Source organism: Aquarana catesbeiana, linkage group LG04, assembly GCF_042186555.1.
Source record: "Aquarana catesbeiana isolate 2022-GZ linkage group LG04, ASM4218655v1, whole genome shotgun sequence".
Taxonomy (NCBI): Eukaryota; Metazoa; Chordata; class Amphibia; order Anura; family Ranidae; genus Aquarana; species Aquarana catesbeiana.
In genome coordinates this window covers 407,746,710-407,764,162 of record NC_133327.1, presented here as the reverse complement: position 1 = coordinate 407,764,162, position 17,453 = coordinate 407,746,710, and the positions used below count along the sequence as shown (strand labels likewise).

General features: G+C 41.9%; 1 protein-coding gene across 2 annotated transcripts in view; it reads right to left on the bottom strand.

The window, feature by feature from the left end:
• The window catches only part of LOC141140271 (enoyl-[acyl-carrier-protein] reductase, mitochondrial-like), a 163,700-nt gene that overhangs the window by 111,096 nt on the left and 35,151 nt on the right, over positions 1-17,453 (bottom strand). The window contains exon 2 of one of the 2 annotated variants that reach the window (XM_073627254.1): positions 10,159-10,453. The exons of the other annotated variant lie outside the window; for it this stretch is intronic. Within the exon in view, the coding sequence (XP_073483355.1) occupies positions 10,159-10,187 (29 nt within the window). The 5' untranslated portion in view covers positions 10,188-10,453. The remainder of the gene's footprint in view (positions 1-10,158; positions 10,454-17,453) is intronic. 2 annotated transcript variants of the gene reach the window in all.

Sequence of the window (17,453 nt, the reverse complement as noted above, 5' to 3'; positions counted from 1 at the left end):
GTACCAATCAACTGGCCTCGCCCACATGCTTACCCAGAAGTGTGGCTGGAGAGAATATAAACGTTTAGAAGGGTCTGATCCAGTGGTGACCCTTCCATTAGTGGTGCAGGGGCGCTACCCCCCTAATCCATGCGCCCGGCCCCTAATCTACATGCAGGGCGCTCGACGCATGGATTCCAATGGGGTTCTTTTTTTTAAGCGCATAATTAGAGCCTGAGGCTCTAATTGGCTTCAAAAAAGGATGAGCTTGGGGTGCAGACCACTGCTCCCTGAGCCCATCCAGTTGTGTGACAGTAGCAAATTAATATTCACTATTGTCTTCCTGATTCTCCTCCCGGCCAATCAGGAAGCAGGTCCTGAGACCCGATTGGCCAGGGAGTCTTAGGACCCACTTCCTGTTTGGCCGTGAAGAGAAGCAACGGCCCCGGGGCTTGGAAGAATCAGGGAGCAGCTTAGCCAGCGGTCCTTTTCAGTCAGGACTCAGTTCTCTCTTCCAGGGATGGCTCACCCACAGCCACATCCAGCACTCCCCGCTGCCTTGGACAGTGGAGGAAGGAAGAAAGAGTGTAATCCCCGGACTTGTCATCTGCCTCCTAAGGTAAGAAGGCCTCTGATCCCTGCATTCCTGTACATCCCTCTCCCGCTTTGGGGGTGGTGAAGGCCATCTTCCCATCCATCTCCCGTGCGGGGGGGATGGGGCGGTTGATGGCCACCCCCCCTACCATCTCCCGCCGGGGGGGCTTGCGTTGGTTTGCCGCCCCCCAAAGTATTGAGCAGCAGCCAAAACTGGTCTGATCATATTCTCTTCCCTGAGGCCTCTCCCCTAGGAGGAAGCATCAGAAGAACTATTGCTGTTGGGTCTCTGCAGGTGCTATCGCTTAGGGCCTGATGGAAGCTGGACATAAGGACACTTGCTGGAAGACACTGCCTGTAGAAGCTGGTCTGGAGAGGGAACCCTTTCAATAAAGAGTGCTGCAGGGGAGCTGTCCCTGGACATTGTAAGTAGGACCTTTCATCTATAGCTCCAGATGTGGAAATGTTTGAAGGTGAGATACCAGCAGTTGCTGTAAGGACTGTGACTGCTTGCATAGGGTCTCAGATTGACTGGCTGCCCTCCCTGCTATCAGCATTATTTTGTAGCTGCTACTATAGATCCCAATACTGCTGAAATAGGATTTTTTAAAGAATCTGTCCTCCAAGACCTAGAGTATTTAGAGTATTCTGCACCCTTATCCCTCCTTCCTGCCTATGTTCAAGATCTGCAATAAAACGTCAAAAGACATCCCTAGACTAAGCCTGAATTTTGTCTGTGTGCTTCTGGGACTGGGATCAGGGTAATTAGCCTCTGAACAGGTATCAGGTACATTACCAGTGACCTCTCCGGGGGGTCAGCACAAGAATTTGATTGTGTGTTTCACCTTGGTTTTGTATGTTTTATTGTTTCTTCTAGGAAAGGCTGTGTGTTACCCTGGAAACACGTAGGCCTACTTTTATCTTCAAAAAGAAATATTTGATAGGAACTCTTTTTTTTTTTTTTTTTAATTTGTTTCACTTTTCTGGACCTCGTTTAATGTCTCTTGAATTGATTGCTTTCTTGTGAACCACTGTCGGTTTGTCATCATGCTTGGAGTAAGCAGTCTTGTTTCAGCTGTGCAATTCCAAAGCTCTACGGATTCACCATTCTAAAACTTAGATGATTACTTTGATTACATAGTAAGTTAATCACCTCCAACACTATCCCTGACATTAGACCAGCATGTCAGCCAAACCACTAGCATTCTCAGAAGGAGTAGCTAGCAATGACAGCTGCCACACTCTCTGTACAAGTTTCTTTTAAACACATCCAGTTTAGCAGAAGTAGATGACTGTGAATAATGAAGAAAAAAGGACGCACAGGCAGGGGCAGGGCCCCATAGCAAAATGTTGTATGGGGCCCCCCTGCAAACAGCCCCCCCCCCCACAGCTGCCCGAGTGTCAATGCAGCGTGACCTGTGCCACATACAGCGTGACCTGTGCCCAATGCAGCGTGACCTGTGCCCAATGCAGCGTGACCTGTGCCCCATACAGCCCCACCTATGCAGAGGAAGAGGAAAGCCACCCGGATCAGCAGAGAGCGGGATTGCCTGCTGTAATAGCTTTCATTTGAATTTCCTGTCTTCCCGGGGCTCATCATCACATAGCCCCACTTCTTTGCTCGACGCCTTTGATGACGTCACATGTCCCGCATTGGATCGGCATTCTGTCTATCAAAGGCACCGGGCCAAAAGGTGGAGCTATGTGACGTGAGCCCCGGGAACACTGGAAGTTCTAATGAAAGCTCTTACATCGGGCAATTCAGCTCTCTGCTGATACGGACAACTCGCCTCTTCCTTTCCTCTCTCTTCCCCTGGCTGGGAGACTGTGTCGGCGGTGCGCTTATCCTCACTGGGCCCCACTCGGCTGCGGGCCCCATAGCGCCAGCATGGGTCGCTATGGTGGTAGTTACGCCCCTGCACACAGGTGAAGGACAAGAACATACCTTGGTCCTTAAGAAGGGAGATGGAGAAGACCAATCCCTGTATTTCGAAAGAAGGCAGGAGTGCAATGGAGCATAAGATGCTTGTAACCTGCCTGAAACTTTACATCAGTCATATTGGTACTGACAAAGTCCCTAGTAAGTTATCTTCCATTGGGTATAGCAGGGGCCTTTAAACTACAGTACATGGATCACATGTGGCCCACTAAAAGATTTTACCCAGCCCGCAGCTGCTATGCACACTTTTTGTTTCTCCTTCACACTGCAACAGCAACACTTTCCCCCAGTGCTGTGTCATTTGGTACTAGGACTGCCGGCTTCCTGACAACCAAAGCAGTGCTTGCTCTAGCATTCACAGGAGGATGTAACTTCTTCTATCCACACCTGCTCTATCTCCTGTCTCCTGCCCTGTTGCTACATGCTATAAGCTAAATGAAAGAGGTAAGGGAACTCTGATGAGGACATTATGAAAGAGGGGGCTCTGATGGGGACCCTGATTAAAGGAAGGACTCTAATGGAGAAACAGATGTAAGGCTGGTCTCTGATGTGGAGCCTGATGTAAGGAGGGACTGTGATGGGGATACTGATGTAAGAAGGGACCCTGATGGGGACACTAATGTTAGGGGGGACGCTGATGGGGGCACTGATGTAAGGGGGGACTCTGATGGGGGCACTGATGTAAGGGGGGACTCTGATGGGGGCACTAATGTGAGGGGAAATCTGATGGGGACACTGTTGTAAGGGGGGGGCGCTATTGAGAGCACTGATGTAAGTGCTGATGACTTATCACTGATGACTGTGATAAGAGACACTGATGTAAAGGTGCTCTAATGAGAACACTGATGTAGGAGGGGGGGTCCGATTTGATAAAAGGGGAACTTTGCCTTTGTTTTACAAAAGTTTTGAATCATATCATGCGGATTACAAAAAGGTCCAAGTAAAATATATTCATTCATTTGCGCTATGGAAAATAAGCTAAATTAATTAAGTGATAGTTTTAATAGTGTTTGTACGCTGCTACCCTCAAAGTGCAAAGTGCTAACTTAAACTGATTTGAGGTGTGTGATGATAGGGGGGCGCTGTGAATAATATTAACAATCTGGCTACAACAATATAGTAAAGTGCATAGTGCTAAACAATTCATATAGGCTGCCCTACTTGTGACAAATATGCCAAAGTAGCTCCTGCAAAATATTTTTTATTTTTAAGTGAGCCTCATGCATTTTTCAAATGCTCATTTTGGTGCTTATTTTGCATGTTTTCGCTACCCGCATTGGGGGTGCTATTAAGAGTTAATGGCAGGGGGGCGTGGGTGGATGCTGAGCGAGATGGATGTCTGAGCTCCCAGCTTTCCACGGACCTGCTTATTACACAGCTTCAAGCAGATGGGCAAAAACTGTACCAGAGATGTTGCTCCTGGACTGCTGGAGATGTCTTCAAGACTGGGGCACATTACTCCATATTTATTGGAACTGCCCAGCTCTTCAGCCCCATTGGTGATTGGCACTCGGTACAGGGGCTTCTCCATCGGCTGTTTTGAGGTCGATATCCCCCTCTCCCCTAAGCTGTTTCTACTGGGTCTTCTCCCTCCTAAACTCCCCGGACTAGCAAAAAAAAATGGACACTCAGATACTCACAGTTGCTAGGTGCTTAGTGGCCCTACACTGGAAAAGACGTCATCCCCCAACGCTTTCAGATCTCTATGCCAGAATTAAAGATGTGGAGCTCATGGAGGCTATGTCGGTCCGCTTAGCTGATCGGCTGGCTCGACATACGGCAGTATGGGAGGGCTGGTATTTTCAGGTGGAACCCCCTTAATTGCTTGAGGTTCCCACCTGCCATATGTAACAAATCTGTGCGGGACCCTGGAGTGACGAGTCTAGCTGGTTGGATTTATTTTTCTATACACTTTTTTTCTCCTTTTTCTCTCCCCCTTCTCCCCCTTTTATTTCTCTCTCTTCTTTTTTTTCTATCCCTGAATATGCAGACCACACAATTATAGGATAATTATTATCCTGATAGTATGTCTCACTGATGACTGAGGTCCACCTATAGGCTTTTAGGGATTACTACAGTATTATATTCTCACTTCTGCAGAGCTGTATCTCAGCCTCTTTTATTAATCGGCTATGCTTCATGTTTGATATTTGCTCGACGCATCTGTGCTATCCACAGAAGTTTGCTGATTCTTTATTATTTTCCATTTCCCCAGTTTTTTTTTTACTTATCTCTCGCTGTATTTGTGTCTTATATCTTTGTATTGAAATGATCAAACATTTTAATAAAAATTGTCAATTATAAAAAAAATTAAAAATGAGTGTGCGTTTTGGCAAGTTTTTTGTGCATTTCTGGGAATATGTGCTGAAATGTGCGTTTCTGCGTGTGTTCCCAGAACACTAATGTGTGACTGGAGCCCTACTGCTTTCTATAGTGTTCAGATTCAATCTTTTTTTTTCTAAGGTACATTTTATTGCGTACTTCAGCAAGGCAGTAAATCTTACAGAAGAGACAAAGAAAAAACGAATTAGAGGTACATCCATGATCCCAGCCCTTGTAGAAGAGGATAGATCAAGGCATTTTTCAAGTTCCAAACAATACAATTAAGATAGGGCATACCCGGCACGCAATAAAAATGCCTTCAAAGTAATTACCTAGTGGGAAGAATACCCTTAATAAATCAACTTGGCAAAAGATGTATGCGCAGAGATCATGAGATTATGCTACTTCTTGAGCAAGGACTCACCTGCATAATCTTATCTTTTTCTTAAAGCGGAGATCCACCCATTTAAAAGTCAGCAGCTACAAAAAGTGTAGCTGCTGATATATAATAATCAGACACTCACCTATCCCATGGTCCAGCGATGTGGGTCCACGAAGCCCCGCTCCTCTCCATGGCGCCAGCATTGTTACTTTGGGCGCCCAGCTGTGGCTTCACAGCCGGGCATGCCCTGCGCATGCACGAGCCGCGCTGCACGCTGTGATTGGCCGGGTAATCTTCTGGGACCTGTGACAAGTCCCAGAAGATTGCAGGGAGGGAGGGGGGAGAGGTGAACTTCCTTCCGGTGCAGTGGCACAAGGGATGAAATGGGAGCTGGGTGCCCGTAAAAACAGGGTACCCGCTCCCCCCCCCCCCAAAAATGACATGCCAAATGTGGCATGTCAGGGGGTCACCTACACTTAAAGCGGAAGTTCCATTTTTGGATGGAACTCCGCTTTAAGACAGAGCTTAAAATAATTAAAAAAAAAGGAACAAAAAATTTAAAGAGTAATTTGAGAGAGCTTCCAAGAGTACATTACAAAACAATTCAACACATTACATCACTTCCGAAGTTGTATTCTGCCGTACGAGAATTTTCAGAAGTTGAGTAACCTCTTCATTTTCCATATGAGACTAGCATGCAAAAAAAAAATGACGATTATTCATCTGATACTCTCATCATGTGTACCAGGCTTTACAGCTGTACCTGGTGTTATTGAACAACACAAATTTCATTGACAGCCTCAGAAACAATGTACACTGGTGATGCATATTTGATTGTGGAATTGATTTATTTTTGTGTACAATGAGTTTGGCTTACCTATAGCAGCAGCATCCCAATCTGATTTATTTTAGCTAAAAAAGGTTGCTATAGGAGCTTGTGTTTTTAAATAATGAGAATGAAATCAGGTACAACTTTCTAAAATTTGGCCAGTGTCACAAGCGTTAGATGGAACTAACCTTTAGGTTAAAAAAAGAGTGCTCAAAACACTTTATACCCCCACACAGACACACCTACCTATACTCCATACTCTCCCCGCATCCAAATCCCTAGTTCGTCCATAATTGTTTAAGTTATGGCTCTCAGCCATGCTTTGGTAGAAACTGCTGAGCAATACAACAGTAAATGCAACAGGCCCAAATAGAGAGAGACAAGGCAGGTTCTATCCTGCAGTAAAAATTAGATTGTAGCAGAGACACAGTTGACTTTTGCCACTATATTAAAATATATTTTCCAACTTCAGGACAATACCTGAACAGCTTGAAATGACCTCAGAGAGGACACAGGGCAGGACGTTTTTTTGGCAATAAAAGTTCTAGTTTTGCAGCTGAGACACAGCTATGAAAAAACCCAATAACAGGGTAAAATGCTTTTAGCTTGAATATACCTCAAATTCTGTGGGAAATAAAGAATCCTGATCTACAGATTAGAAGAAGTAAATAGAAGCTGTCTTCAGAGTCACAGTGGGGTTAACCACCCTGGCGATATGATTATGTCAGATTTTTGCGCCCCAAAGCGGTACAATTGTTTTGCATAGAAGTTTGGCATTTTATATTGTAGGCCTGTAATTCTTAGCAATAACACACTTATATCTGTCCAAACAAGAGTCTAGTAGACATCCCAGGTACAGTATGATAAAGTTTGAAACACGAAATCATAAATTATAATATAATAAATAATTATAAATAATAATTAAAAAAAATAATATAATACTAGTAAAATTAATTTCCCCATAATTGTTTATCGCTCAATTCTGCAAGTGTTCTAATTTAACTATCGCTGTTTTCTAGCTGGTCTAAAACCATTTTGATGTAAAGGGACACTTTTTGGTTGCCATGGACAATCTCAAGTTTCCAGGCAGAAAGAACAGTATAAGTAATATAAAACTGCAGGCAGGGCACTGGACAAAGCATTAGGGAAAGGGATGTGAAATGATTTGATACACTAATGTAATCTGTAAGATTACAGTGTACTGTATGTGTTATGTACTGTGTACTTTTTGAATTTTGCACCCCCGTGCATCGCAACGGTCACAGGGAACAGAGCCCGGCACACAGAGGCATCGGGCAGAGGACACAGCCCACAGACACAGCAAGGGGGACATCGCAGGATCCTGGGGACAAGGTAAGTAACCTGCACAGGATCCTGCAATGCACTCCCGAGTGTGGCTTGGGGTTACCGCCAATGGTACTGAAACTTAACCCCGAGCCACACTCGGGATTACCGCCAGGGAGGTTAATTTACTAAAACTGGAGAGTGCAAAATCTGGTGCAGCTGTGCAAAGAAACCAATCAGTTCCAGGTGCCCTCATTCACACTGAACATGGCTTTGAAATCATGTGAGTTCATCTGAACTCACATGATTTCAAAGCCTCATTTCAGTCCGACTTCTGGGCCGACTTGAAAGACATCTGTGTGGGTTCATGCAGAGGTGTCTATTGAAATTGCACCAGAAGTCGCCAAAAGTAGTGGAGAAACTACTTTTGGAAATCGGTGGGGTGCCGCAAAGTTGGCGTCGCACCAATTGGGACACTCCTATTGCTGACAATAGGCTCCGATTTAACATGCGATTTGACCTGTCAAATTGCATGTCAAATTACGCCGATGTGAACGGGGGCTTATTGCCAAAGCTTAATTGAACAAGCTGATGTTAGAAGCTGATTGGCTACCATGCACAGCTGCACCATATTTTGAACTCTCCAGTTTTAGTAAATCAACCTAACTGTGTTTAATATAGGCTAAATGTCTGCAATACCAAGCTGACTATTAAACAAGCCAGGAGGCTAAAAAATATTTATTATCTGTGTTATACTGAAATGAATCCCCCAAGGGTAGATTTTTGTGATGAATTCAAGTAGACAGGAATCACTAAACTGTACATAGGTGAGTCTATTTCAAGCTATCTATTTCAAGATGACCTGTCACAGGTTCTTCAACTATGCCTGGTTAGCCATATGGACAGAAAAAAATTGTGGGGAGGTAGATGTGTAGTTCTGGACTGCCTTTTATTACTTAGTAATGAATGGACATATATAGGCATGTGGTTAAGTGCAGTTTGAAGATAAATTATCATAATAATTACAATACAGTAGAACTATGTTTGTTATGTATGAGAAAATCAGAATGTTTTTTAGGACTTTATAGGGTATTTATAGCCTTTTTATTAACCAGATAATCATATGAAAGATATACATTTGATGTAAATAATTAACCACTTCAGCCCCGGAAGGATTTGTCCCCTTCCTGACCAGAGCACTTTTTGCGATTCGGCACTGTGTCGCTCTAACCGACAATTGCGCGGTCGTGCGACGTGGCTCCCAAACAAAATTGACGTCCTTTTTTCCCCACAAGTAGAGCTTTCTTTTGGTGGTATTTGATCACCTCTGCAGTTTTCATTTTTTGCGCTACAAACAAAAAAAGATCATCAATTTTGAAGAGCTTTTGGCTCTAATAAATATCCCCCAAAAATATATAAAAAAATTTTTTCCCTCAGTTTAGGCCAATACGTATTCTTCTACATATTTTTGGTTAAAAAAATCGCAATAAGCGTTTATTGATTGGTTTGCACAAAAGTTATAGCGTCTACAAAATAGGGGATAGTTTTATGGCATTTTTATTAATAATTTTTTTTTTTACTAGTAATGGCGGTGATCAGTGATTTTTATTGTGACTGCGACATTATGGCGGACAGATCGGGCACTTTTGGTGCTATTTTGGGACCATTCACACTAATTCACGATCAGTGCGATTAAAAATGCACTGATTACTGTGTAAATGTGACTGGTAGTGAAGGGGTTAACCAGGAGGGGGCACTGCAGGGGTTAAGTGTGTCCTAGGGAGTAATTCTAACTGTGGGGGGATGGGCTATGTGTGACATGACACTGATCACCGCTCCTTGTTTACATCAGCATTTCCCCATTCATCCTCTCCGTGACGATTGCGGGTATCCCCGCAGACATCGAATCCACGGGACCCACGGTCGGACTCACGGAGCTCGCGGCGCATGCGTGCCTGCTATCCGGGCCTCGCGAGATCACGTACAGTTACGTGATTTCGCGCAGCGGAGCCAACCTGCCACAGTAAAACTGCGGCGGCTGGTCCAGAAGCGGTTAATATAAGTTAATATTGTAAATATTACTATTGTTTTTCTAAAGTCTAGGACTTGGCTGACTCATTGACAATAATGCACTACTCCGGTGGCTGATATCATGTCTCATCTACAAATCTCTATATTTAATACAATTACAAAATTAAAAAACACAATAATATGCACTTACTGCAAATACACTACTATTACCCTTTTAGAATGGTTCTTCTTTAAGATCCATTAAATTATAAGACTCTAATTAATCAAGATGAAAAATATAACTGAATGTCATATTTGATTTTCTATCTGATATATATGGCAATATTAAAATATCACTATTAAATACAATTCTTGCAGTGACCTACATTTTGCATAGTATATTGAAGGACATAAGAACTTAAAGCCTGAGATGCAAATGTGATAAAAAGAGATGAAAAATGCATGTGCAGAAAGATATTCAGAGAATGAGATACCTGACAGCAAATATATTTTAGCAGAGAAATTGGATGGATGTATTGAAAGTGCAGTTCTTGCACAAAGTAAAAGCAGAATCACTGACACAGTATGGTCTGACAAGCTGGAAAAATAAGTAATGAGGGGGAATCAGTTATCAAGTTGGGAAAAATAATCATTAGTTAGGTAATGAGAAGATTAATGACTTGATATACCTAGGAGTCACAAAAGTGAAAATAGGCAAATCTAACACATGAATTAAAAAGAAAAATGAAAAGAAAAAAAGGCGCTTCTAAGTGCTCTAAGTAAAACTTTATATTTCCCAAAAGGGTTAAAAACACTTACAAAAGGGTGGGTGGGTAGAAGCACATCATATTAGTAATATGGCAGGTGGTCCAGCATTCTGGTAGTCCCAAGGAGTCTCAGTGATTTCCGCAGGTGTGATTCTATGGCAGCATATTCTGAAGTGGCCGACAGATGGAAGCTACAACTCTCCAGGATATTGGGAAGACAGCTAGGCTGTCTGAGCCGAATCCAGGAAGTGACGTCAGCAGGAAGCGACCAGCAACCAGCGTGGACAGCAAGCCGAAAGTGATGTCATCAACATGCGACACGTTTTGGAACAGCTGATTGGTTCCTTCTTCAAGCAATGATTAAAGGTTACTAGAAGCAGAGTTTTTATGGTATGTGGGCGCACTGAGCTTATAAAATGACTTAATGAATATAAAAAAACAGCGTACTGGGGACACAAAAAAAGAAAAAGAAAAAACAGAAGACTGACATACAGGGCAAACTGATGCAAAGACATGATGCAAAAACAGCAAGAGTGATGCGCAACGCAATTAGCTAATATCACTGCATGCAGATGGAGCATAGCAGCTTGATGGCACGTCACTCGCTGTGTATATATACATCAACAATAAACACTAAAATGCTGAACAATACAGTGAACAATATACATCAATGGATCTATGGTATATTATATTGAGTATATATGGTGAGGAAGGGAATCATTAAAAAATATTGTGAAAGGGGAACCATCCATATAAAAAGGCAACATATAAATAAATAAATATATATATATATATATATATATATATATATATATATATATGTAATTTATATGCACATGCGTGACCAACTGCAAACAAACATGGGCAATGTATGCATACATATATCTCAAAAACGCATTGGATATTATTGCCCACTATGGGACATGTGGAATAAAATGATAAGCACTAATGGATATGAGCAGCGCTATATGACTATATGATAATATGATATGAGTATGTTACATAGTCATTGTCAGGGGAAAAAGGGAAACAATACTAGAGTAACACACTAATCTCAAAATCCTTGTTTAACTCTCCAGGTGCCTATAGGTTCAAAGAGAAAATCCAGTACAATTCTGTTTGACAGAGCTTATGGAAGCGCTCAGTGGGAGGGAAGTCTCTAGGCTTTGCCTCAATAACCCAAACTCTCAAACCATCAAGAAATTTGTTATGGTACTCAAGGAAATGCCAAGGGACACTGTGGGTGTCCAGTCCCTCAGTGATGAAACGGTGATGTTCGCCGAAGCGCTTCCGTAGTGGCCTTATAGTTCACCCTACGTAGAAAAGGCAGCAGGGGCATGTCAAACCGTAAACTACACGGTCGGTTGAACATGTGTTAAAGCCCTTGAGAGCATATGTTTTTCCTTTCACACAGAAAGCCTTCTGGCCATGTTTGACAAAACGGCAAGTCTTGCACAAGGGTTTTCAACATTGATACATGCCTGTAATGGCTAAAAAAAGTTGGAAGGGAATGACCTGGAGTTGGTGGTTTCTTTCTCAATTTACTAGGTTCCACCTTGCTTTTGATGTTAGGTGCTTTTCTATAAGCAAATTTAGGCTTATTGGACAGGGTAGGGAGGAGATGCTGGTCTTGTAGGAGCAAAGACCAGTGTCTACGCACAATATTTTCCTTCTATTTGTGACAAGAATGGAATTGGGTGATAAAGCATAGTTCGTCCTTATTTATGTTTGTCTGGATGGGGAGACGTGGTAAAGAAGATGTATCTATGTAATGAGAGTAAGCTGATTCCACAATATCAGCTGGAAAACCCTTTTCAAGAAATATATCTTTTAACAGCTTACTCTGGGTGTCATAGTCCATACTTCTGGTACAATTCTTTTTAAGCCTACTAAACTGGCTTTTGGGTATATTATTGAGCCATTGGGGATGGTGGTAGCTCTTATAATGAAGGAAGAAACTGCCTGCTGTTGGCTTGGTGTAGTTTCTGGCATGAATATCCTGTAGTTTCTGGATCCCCTCTTTTTTTTTGGACTCATCTTCTATCACGCCGCCGACGACCTGAAAAAAAAAGCAACACCTCCGCCTCCATGGGAGGCTCCTGCCGAGTGACGCTTCCCATTGGTGACAGCTGTTATATAGCTGAGGGCGGGGCCACCCGGGGATGTAAACGGGTGACCCCGCCCCCTCGGACACCACAGGGAAGCCCCCAGGAACCTCCCATGGAGGCGGAGGTGTTGCGTTTTTTTTCTTTCTTTTTTCGTCTCGTCAGCAGAGTGATAGAAGATGAATGGACATCGCTGGACATTTTTATTGTTTCATCTTTTAATAAAGGGCTGGCCCAAGCTGTCTCTTGTCTTTTTTACCATTTTTGACACTTTTTTGGTACAATGTACCCATTACCAATTCACATGGGGGGGCGGGATCTGGGGGTCCCCTTGTTAAAGGGGGCTTCCAGATTCTGATAAGCCCCCCACGCGCATACCCCCACAACTACCGGGTAAGGGTTGTGGGGATGAGGCCCTTGTCTCCATCAACATGGGGACAAGGTGCTTTGGGGTCAGACCCCAAAGCACCCTCCCCATGTTGAGGGCATGTGGCCTGGTACGATTCAGGGGGGGTTCCCCTTAAAATGGTCTGGTATGGATTTTGGGGGGGACCCCTATGCCATTTTTTTTTTAATTTGGAACAGGGTTACCCTTAATTTCCATATCAGACCTGAAGGGCCTGGTACGGATTTTGGGGGGACCCCCACACTATTTATTTTTACATTTTTGGTTCGGGGTTCCCCTTAATATTCATACCAGACCCAAAGGGCCTGGTAAAGGACTGGGGGGGACCCTATGCTGTTTTTTTCAATGAGTTTTATCTATATTGCTGAGACTCGACAATTCATTACAGCAATCAGCGATCACTTTTAAATTACTTTTTTCCTTTAGAAATGTAATTTTGCTGTAGTACTGTTCTAAACACAGGAAAACTGCACCACTTTACAGGCATACTATAGACACCCCCCCAGGCACGATATTTAAAGGAATATTTCATTTTTATTGTTTCACTTTAAGCATTAAAAAAATCACTGCTCCCAAAAAAACTGCAGTTTTAAAAAAAAATTTTTGCATTGATACATGTCCCCTGGGGCAGGACCCAGGTCCCCAAACACTTTTTATGACAATAACTTGCATATAAGCCTTTAAAATTAGCACTTTTGATTTTTCATATTCGTGTCCCATAGACTTTAACAGTGTTCGTGTGTTCTTCAGAATTTTTTGCCTGTTCGGATGTTCTGGTGCGAACTAAACCGGGGGGGCGTGTTCGGCTCATCCTTATTGCACACGTGGCTCCAGCTGCTCCCTTGCACCATGACATCAAACAACACACCCAGACACTGCCTCCGCCAGACCCATTCCCCACTGGCGCCACCCGAACGCACTGTAGCAGAAGAAGACACTCAGATGGTCTTGGCCGATGCCACTGACATATTTTTTACTGGAAACCTTTGCCCATTTTTTACTGGCTGCCAGTAAAATACTGATGGTTGGCAACACTGGTTTGAGCAGTTTATGCTCTACTGTACAGGGGAGGCTGATATCAGGACAAATTCCTGTACTTATACAACTTGTACAAGTTGTTTCATATTTTTATACTGAATGTAGAGCTGCATTAATTGGTGTTTTTTTAAATATCAGCCTAATGTTCAGTTAAAGGTCCTGGCCCAGGCTGTTTAATGGTCTTATAGTACCTTTGACAAATTCTTCTTAGAAGTGATTATTTAGGGAATTTCACAAAATAACTTTTGCTCTTTATGGATAAAAATAGTGAATATCTTGGGGACCACCAGAAAACCTCCCTTTCTGAATGCCTGAAAGAAATCAGAAGCTGGCCGGAATAAACTGGGAGTGCTTGCCTCCACCCAAAATGAAGATGTGTTTTGTATACTGTTCCCCCTCTTTTCCTGCAGCCTACCAGGTTGTGTGCTCGGATAAGGGTCTGGTATGGATTTTGGTGAGACCCCTACGCCATTTTTTAAAAAATTTGGCACAGGGTTCCCCTTAATTTCCATACCAGACCCAAAGGGCCTGGTAATAGACTGGGGGGGGGGTCCCCATGCCGTTTTTTTCAATGACTTTTATCTATATTGCCGAGACTCGACAATTCATTACATCCGCGATCAGTTTTAAATTACGATTTTTCCTTTAGCAATGTCATTTTTATGCGGTACTGTTCTAAACACAGGAAAAATATGCCACTTTACAGGCATACTATAGACACCCCCAGGCATGATATTTAAAGGAATATTTCATTTTTATTGTTTCACTTTAAGCATTAAAAAAATCACTGCTCCCGAAAAAACGTCTGTTTTAAAAAAATGTTTTTGCATTGATACATGTCCCCTGGGGCAGGACCCAGGTCCCCAAACACTTTTTATGACAATAACTTGCATATAAGCCTTTAAAATTAGCACTTTTGATTTTTGATGTTAGTGTCCCATAGACTTTAACAGTGTTCCGGCGGCTTTCGAATTTGCCCCGAACACCGCATAATGTTCGTGTTTGCCCATCCCTAGCGTGCAAGTCTGCAGAACAAGAACAAGGCCAGCCAGGAGCAGGACTGTCAGTGCTGTTTTTGACTAGAGTGGACTGAAGGGACCACCTGGCGTGGAGAGAGACTGTCACTGTGACTCAGGAGGAAATGTGTCGTGTCGGTGACGTGGCATCATCATCTGTGCTGCTGTATACTGCTGCCAGTGTCACTGTGAGAGTCAATTTCATGTGTATGCACCTGACCATTCTAATTTCTTGCTCTCCTGAGTCCTGTCCCTGAGCTACTTACTTACTATATCGAAAATAAAATGGGAAATATGTTTTTTTTGCCTTAATATAAACCTTAAATCACATTGCAATTGCGTAGTGTACTTGTTTGTAGCCCAAATACTTAAATTTGCATTTAAAACTGTAATTTTGTAATTTTTGGAAATGCCAGTAAAAACTTGGCTGTAGAAATGGAGAAAAAAGTCCTGGACTGCCGCACTCCTTGCAGAAACATCTTTATTTGAAAAATAATTAAAATCCAAAAAGGCAAAACATAAGGTGGACAAACCGGGTTTAAAAAGCTAACGCGTTTCACATTCAGAGATGCTTACTTATAGCTAAAAACTTGGCTGTGCCAGTAAATTTTGGGCGTTGTGTCAGTAAATTTCAGTCTGGTAGGTTGGCAACACTGCCTCAAAGGAGGGTCAGCACTAGAAGCCAGTCTGCTATGTGCACACATTGTAATGGTGAAAATGTTGAGAGCAGAGTGAGAAGAGGGTTGACATAAACTATAACAAGCCACAAAAGAAGAAGTATAAGAACGTGGCCTGAAATGACCAGAATCTTATAACTAAGTGATTTTGTAAAGTGTAGGAGTGGCATTACATAAAATAAAATGAAATCAAATACTGAGCTGGGGTTTTATAAGACTTTAATAAAAGCAGACTTATACCAGCCTCCTCAATTGCTGTCATTTGGGCAGCACGGGATTTTGCTATGTGAGGCAAGTTGGTGTCAAAAAACATTCCCTTAGCCGGGAAAGAGGTGAATTTTAATTACATCTGATTATTAAACAATTCACTATGCATTCTATCAGAGTTAACACTGTGCTGCTACATTGGCTTGTCAAACAGCTCAATATTAGAGAGACTGCTGCCATGAGTATATATGTCATAACAATTAGCTAATCTTTCTGAAAAATAGCCAAGTCACGGGTGAAATTGAGGGAATCTTTTCTGCCACTAATTTGACCATACGGTGCACTGTAATAAAAGAGGAATTATCAGATGCCTTTATTCAGTGGTAATTAATGTCACCATCCGTAATCAGGGGAATGACTAAAATAATTGTATTTCTACTAACTAAGCACTAGCGCTCAGTATCATTCACTTTAATTATATGTTTTCGAGTGTAAGTGCAACAAAATCAAATAAATTCTAATTACTTGGGTAATGGGGAAAAGGGCAGCTAATTTTTGAAGCGCCAGTTTTTCTGAAGGATGAACATCTAATTACTAGCAAGGATCAACAAAACTAATCATCATTAGGCAATGCATTCCAGAAAAGAACAGCATGTTCAAGTAAATCAAAGCAACCCAGCTACTATATGTACTGGCCAGCACACACCTAATAAAAATGTGCACATATTTTGCTTGAAAATTTACAAAGGAATACAGTTGGATCCTGATTTAAAAATAAAATGACTCCTCATGTCCTCTTAAATAGTATCCAGTCCTGTGGAGATTCACAGTATGAAGACACTGTGGTTTTCAAAATGAGGTCATTTAACAATGCCAAGACTGCGTCTGTACTCAATCTGGAAAAAACTATTGGCAAATTCTGTACAGAGGAAATAGAATAAATATTTCTTTGTTTAAGTTACACCAGTCTTTCCAAGTAAATCACTTATTTATCATAAAAAAACAACTTGTTTTTATTTTTTATGGGTAATAAGGCCAGAATATAACAATTACAATTTTTTATCCTCCAAAAAGCTTTTAATAACATCCTGCTATAAATACTGTATACCAAAGTAATCATTTAGTCATAAATGAATCCGTCCACAACCAGTTTTGCTACCCTAAACTTTAGACCTTCTTACTGTAATTTCCAGTTATGTACTTGTCCACTTGTCCTCTTTTTGTGTTTTAGCATGTCCTGTTGCCATTTTCATAGCAAAAAAATAAATAAAAAATTTAACAGGGAGAGTGAATACTCCTCATGATGCTTAAAACAAGTATGAAGATCCAACAATAGAATATGAAGATTTCACCAATAGAGCCCCAAAGAGATATAATAAATTGCCAGGTCATTTCATTCTGTAGCTTTTACCAAAACCTGAAATATACATTTTGGGGTGGACTGACCCTTGATTTACATTTTTTGTTTTAGAAACTAAGATCTGCTGAGAGTTTTTTTTAAAGTTCCTACCAGCCCTATTGAACAGTAGTTAACCGCTTCAGCCTCGGAAGAATTTACCCCCTTCCTGACCAGAGCACTTTTTGCGATTCGGCACTGTCTCGCTTTAACTGACAAGTGCACGGTCGTGCGACGTTGTACCCAAACAAAATTGATGTCCTTTTTTCCCACAAATAGAGCTTTCTTTTGCTGGTATTTGATCGCCTCTGAGGTTTTTATTTTTTGCGCTATAAACAAAAAAAGAGTGACAATTTTGAAAAAAAGACATTATTTTTTACTTTTTGCTATAATAAATATCCCCAAAAATATATAAAAAAACAATTTTTTTCCTCAGTTTAGGCCGATATGTATTCTTCTACATATTTTTGGTAAAAAAAAATCACAATAAGTGTATATTGAT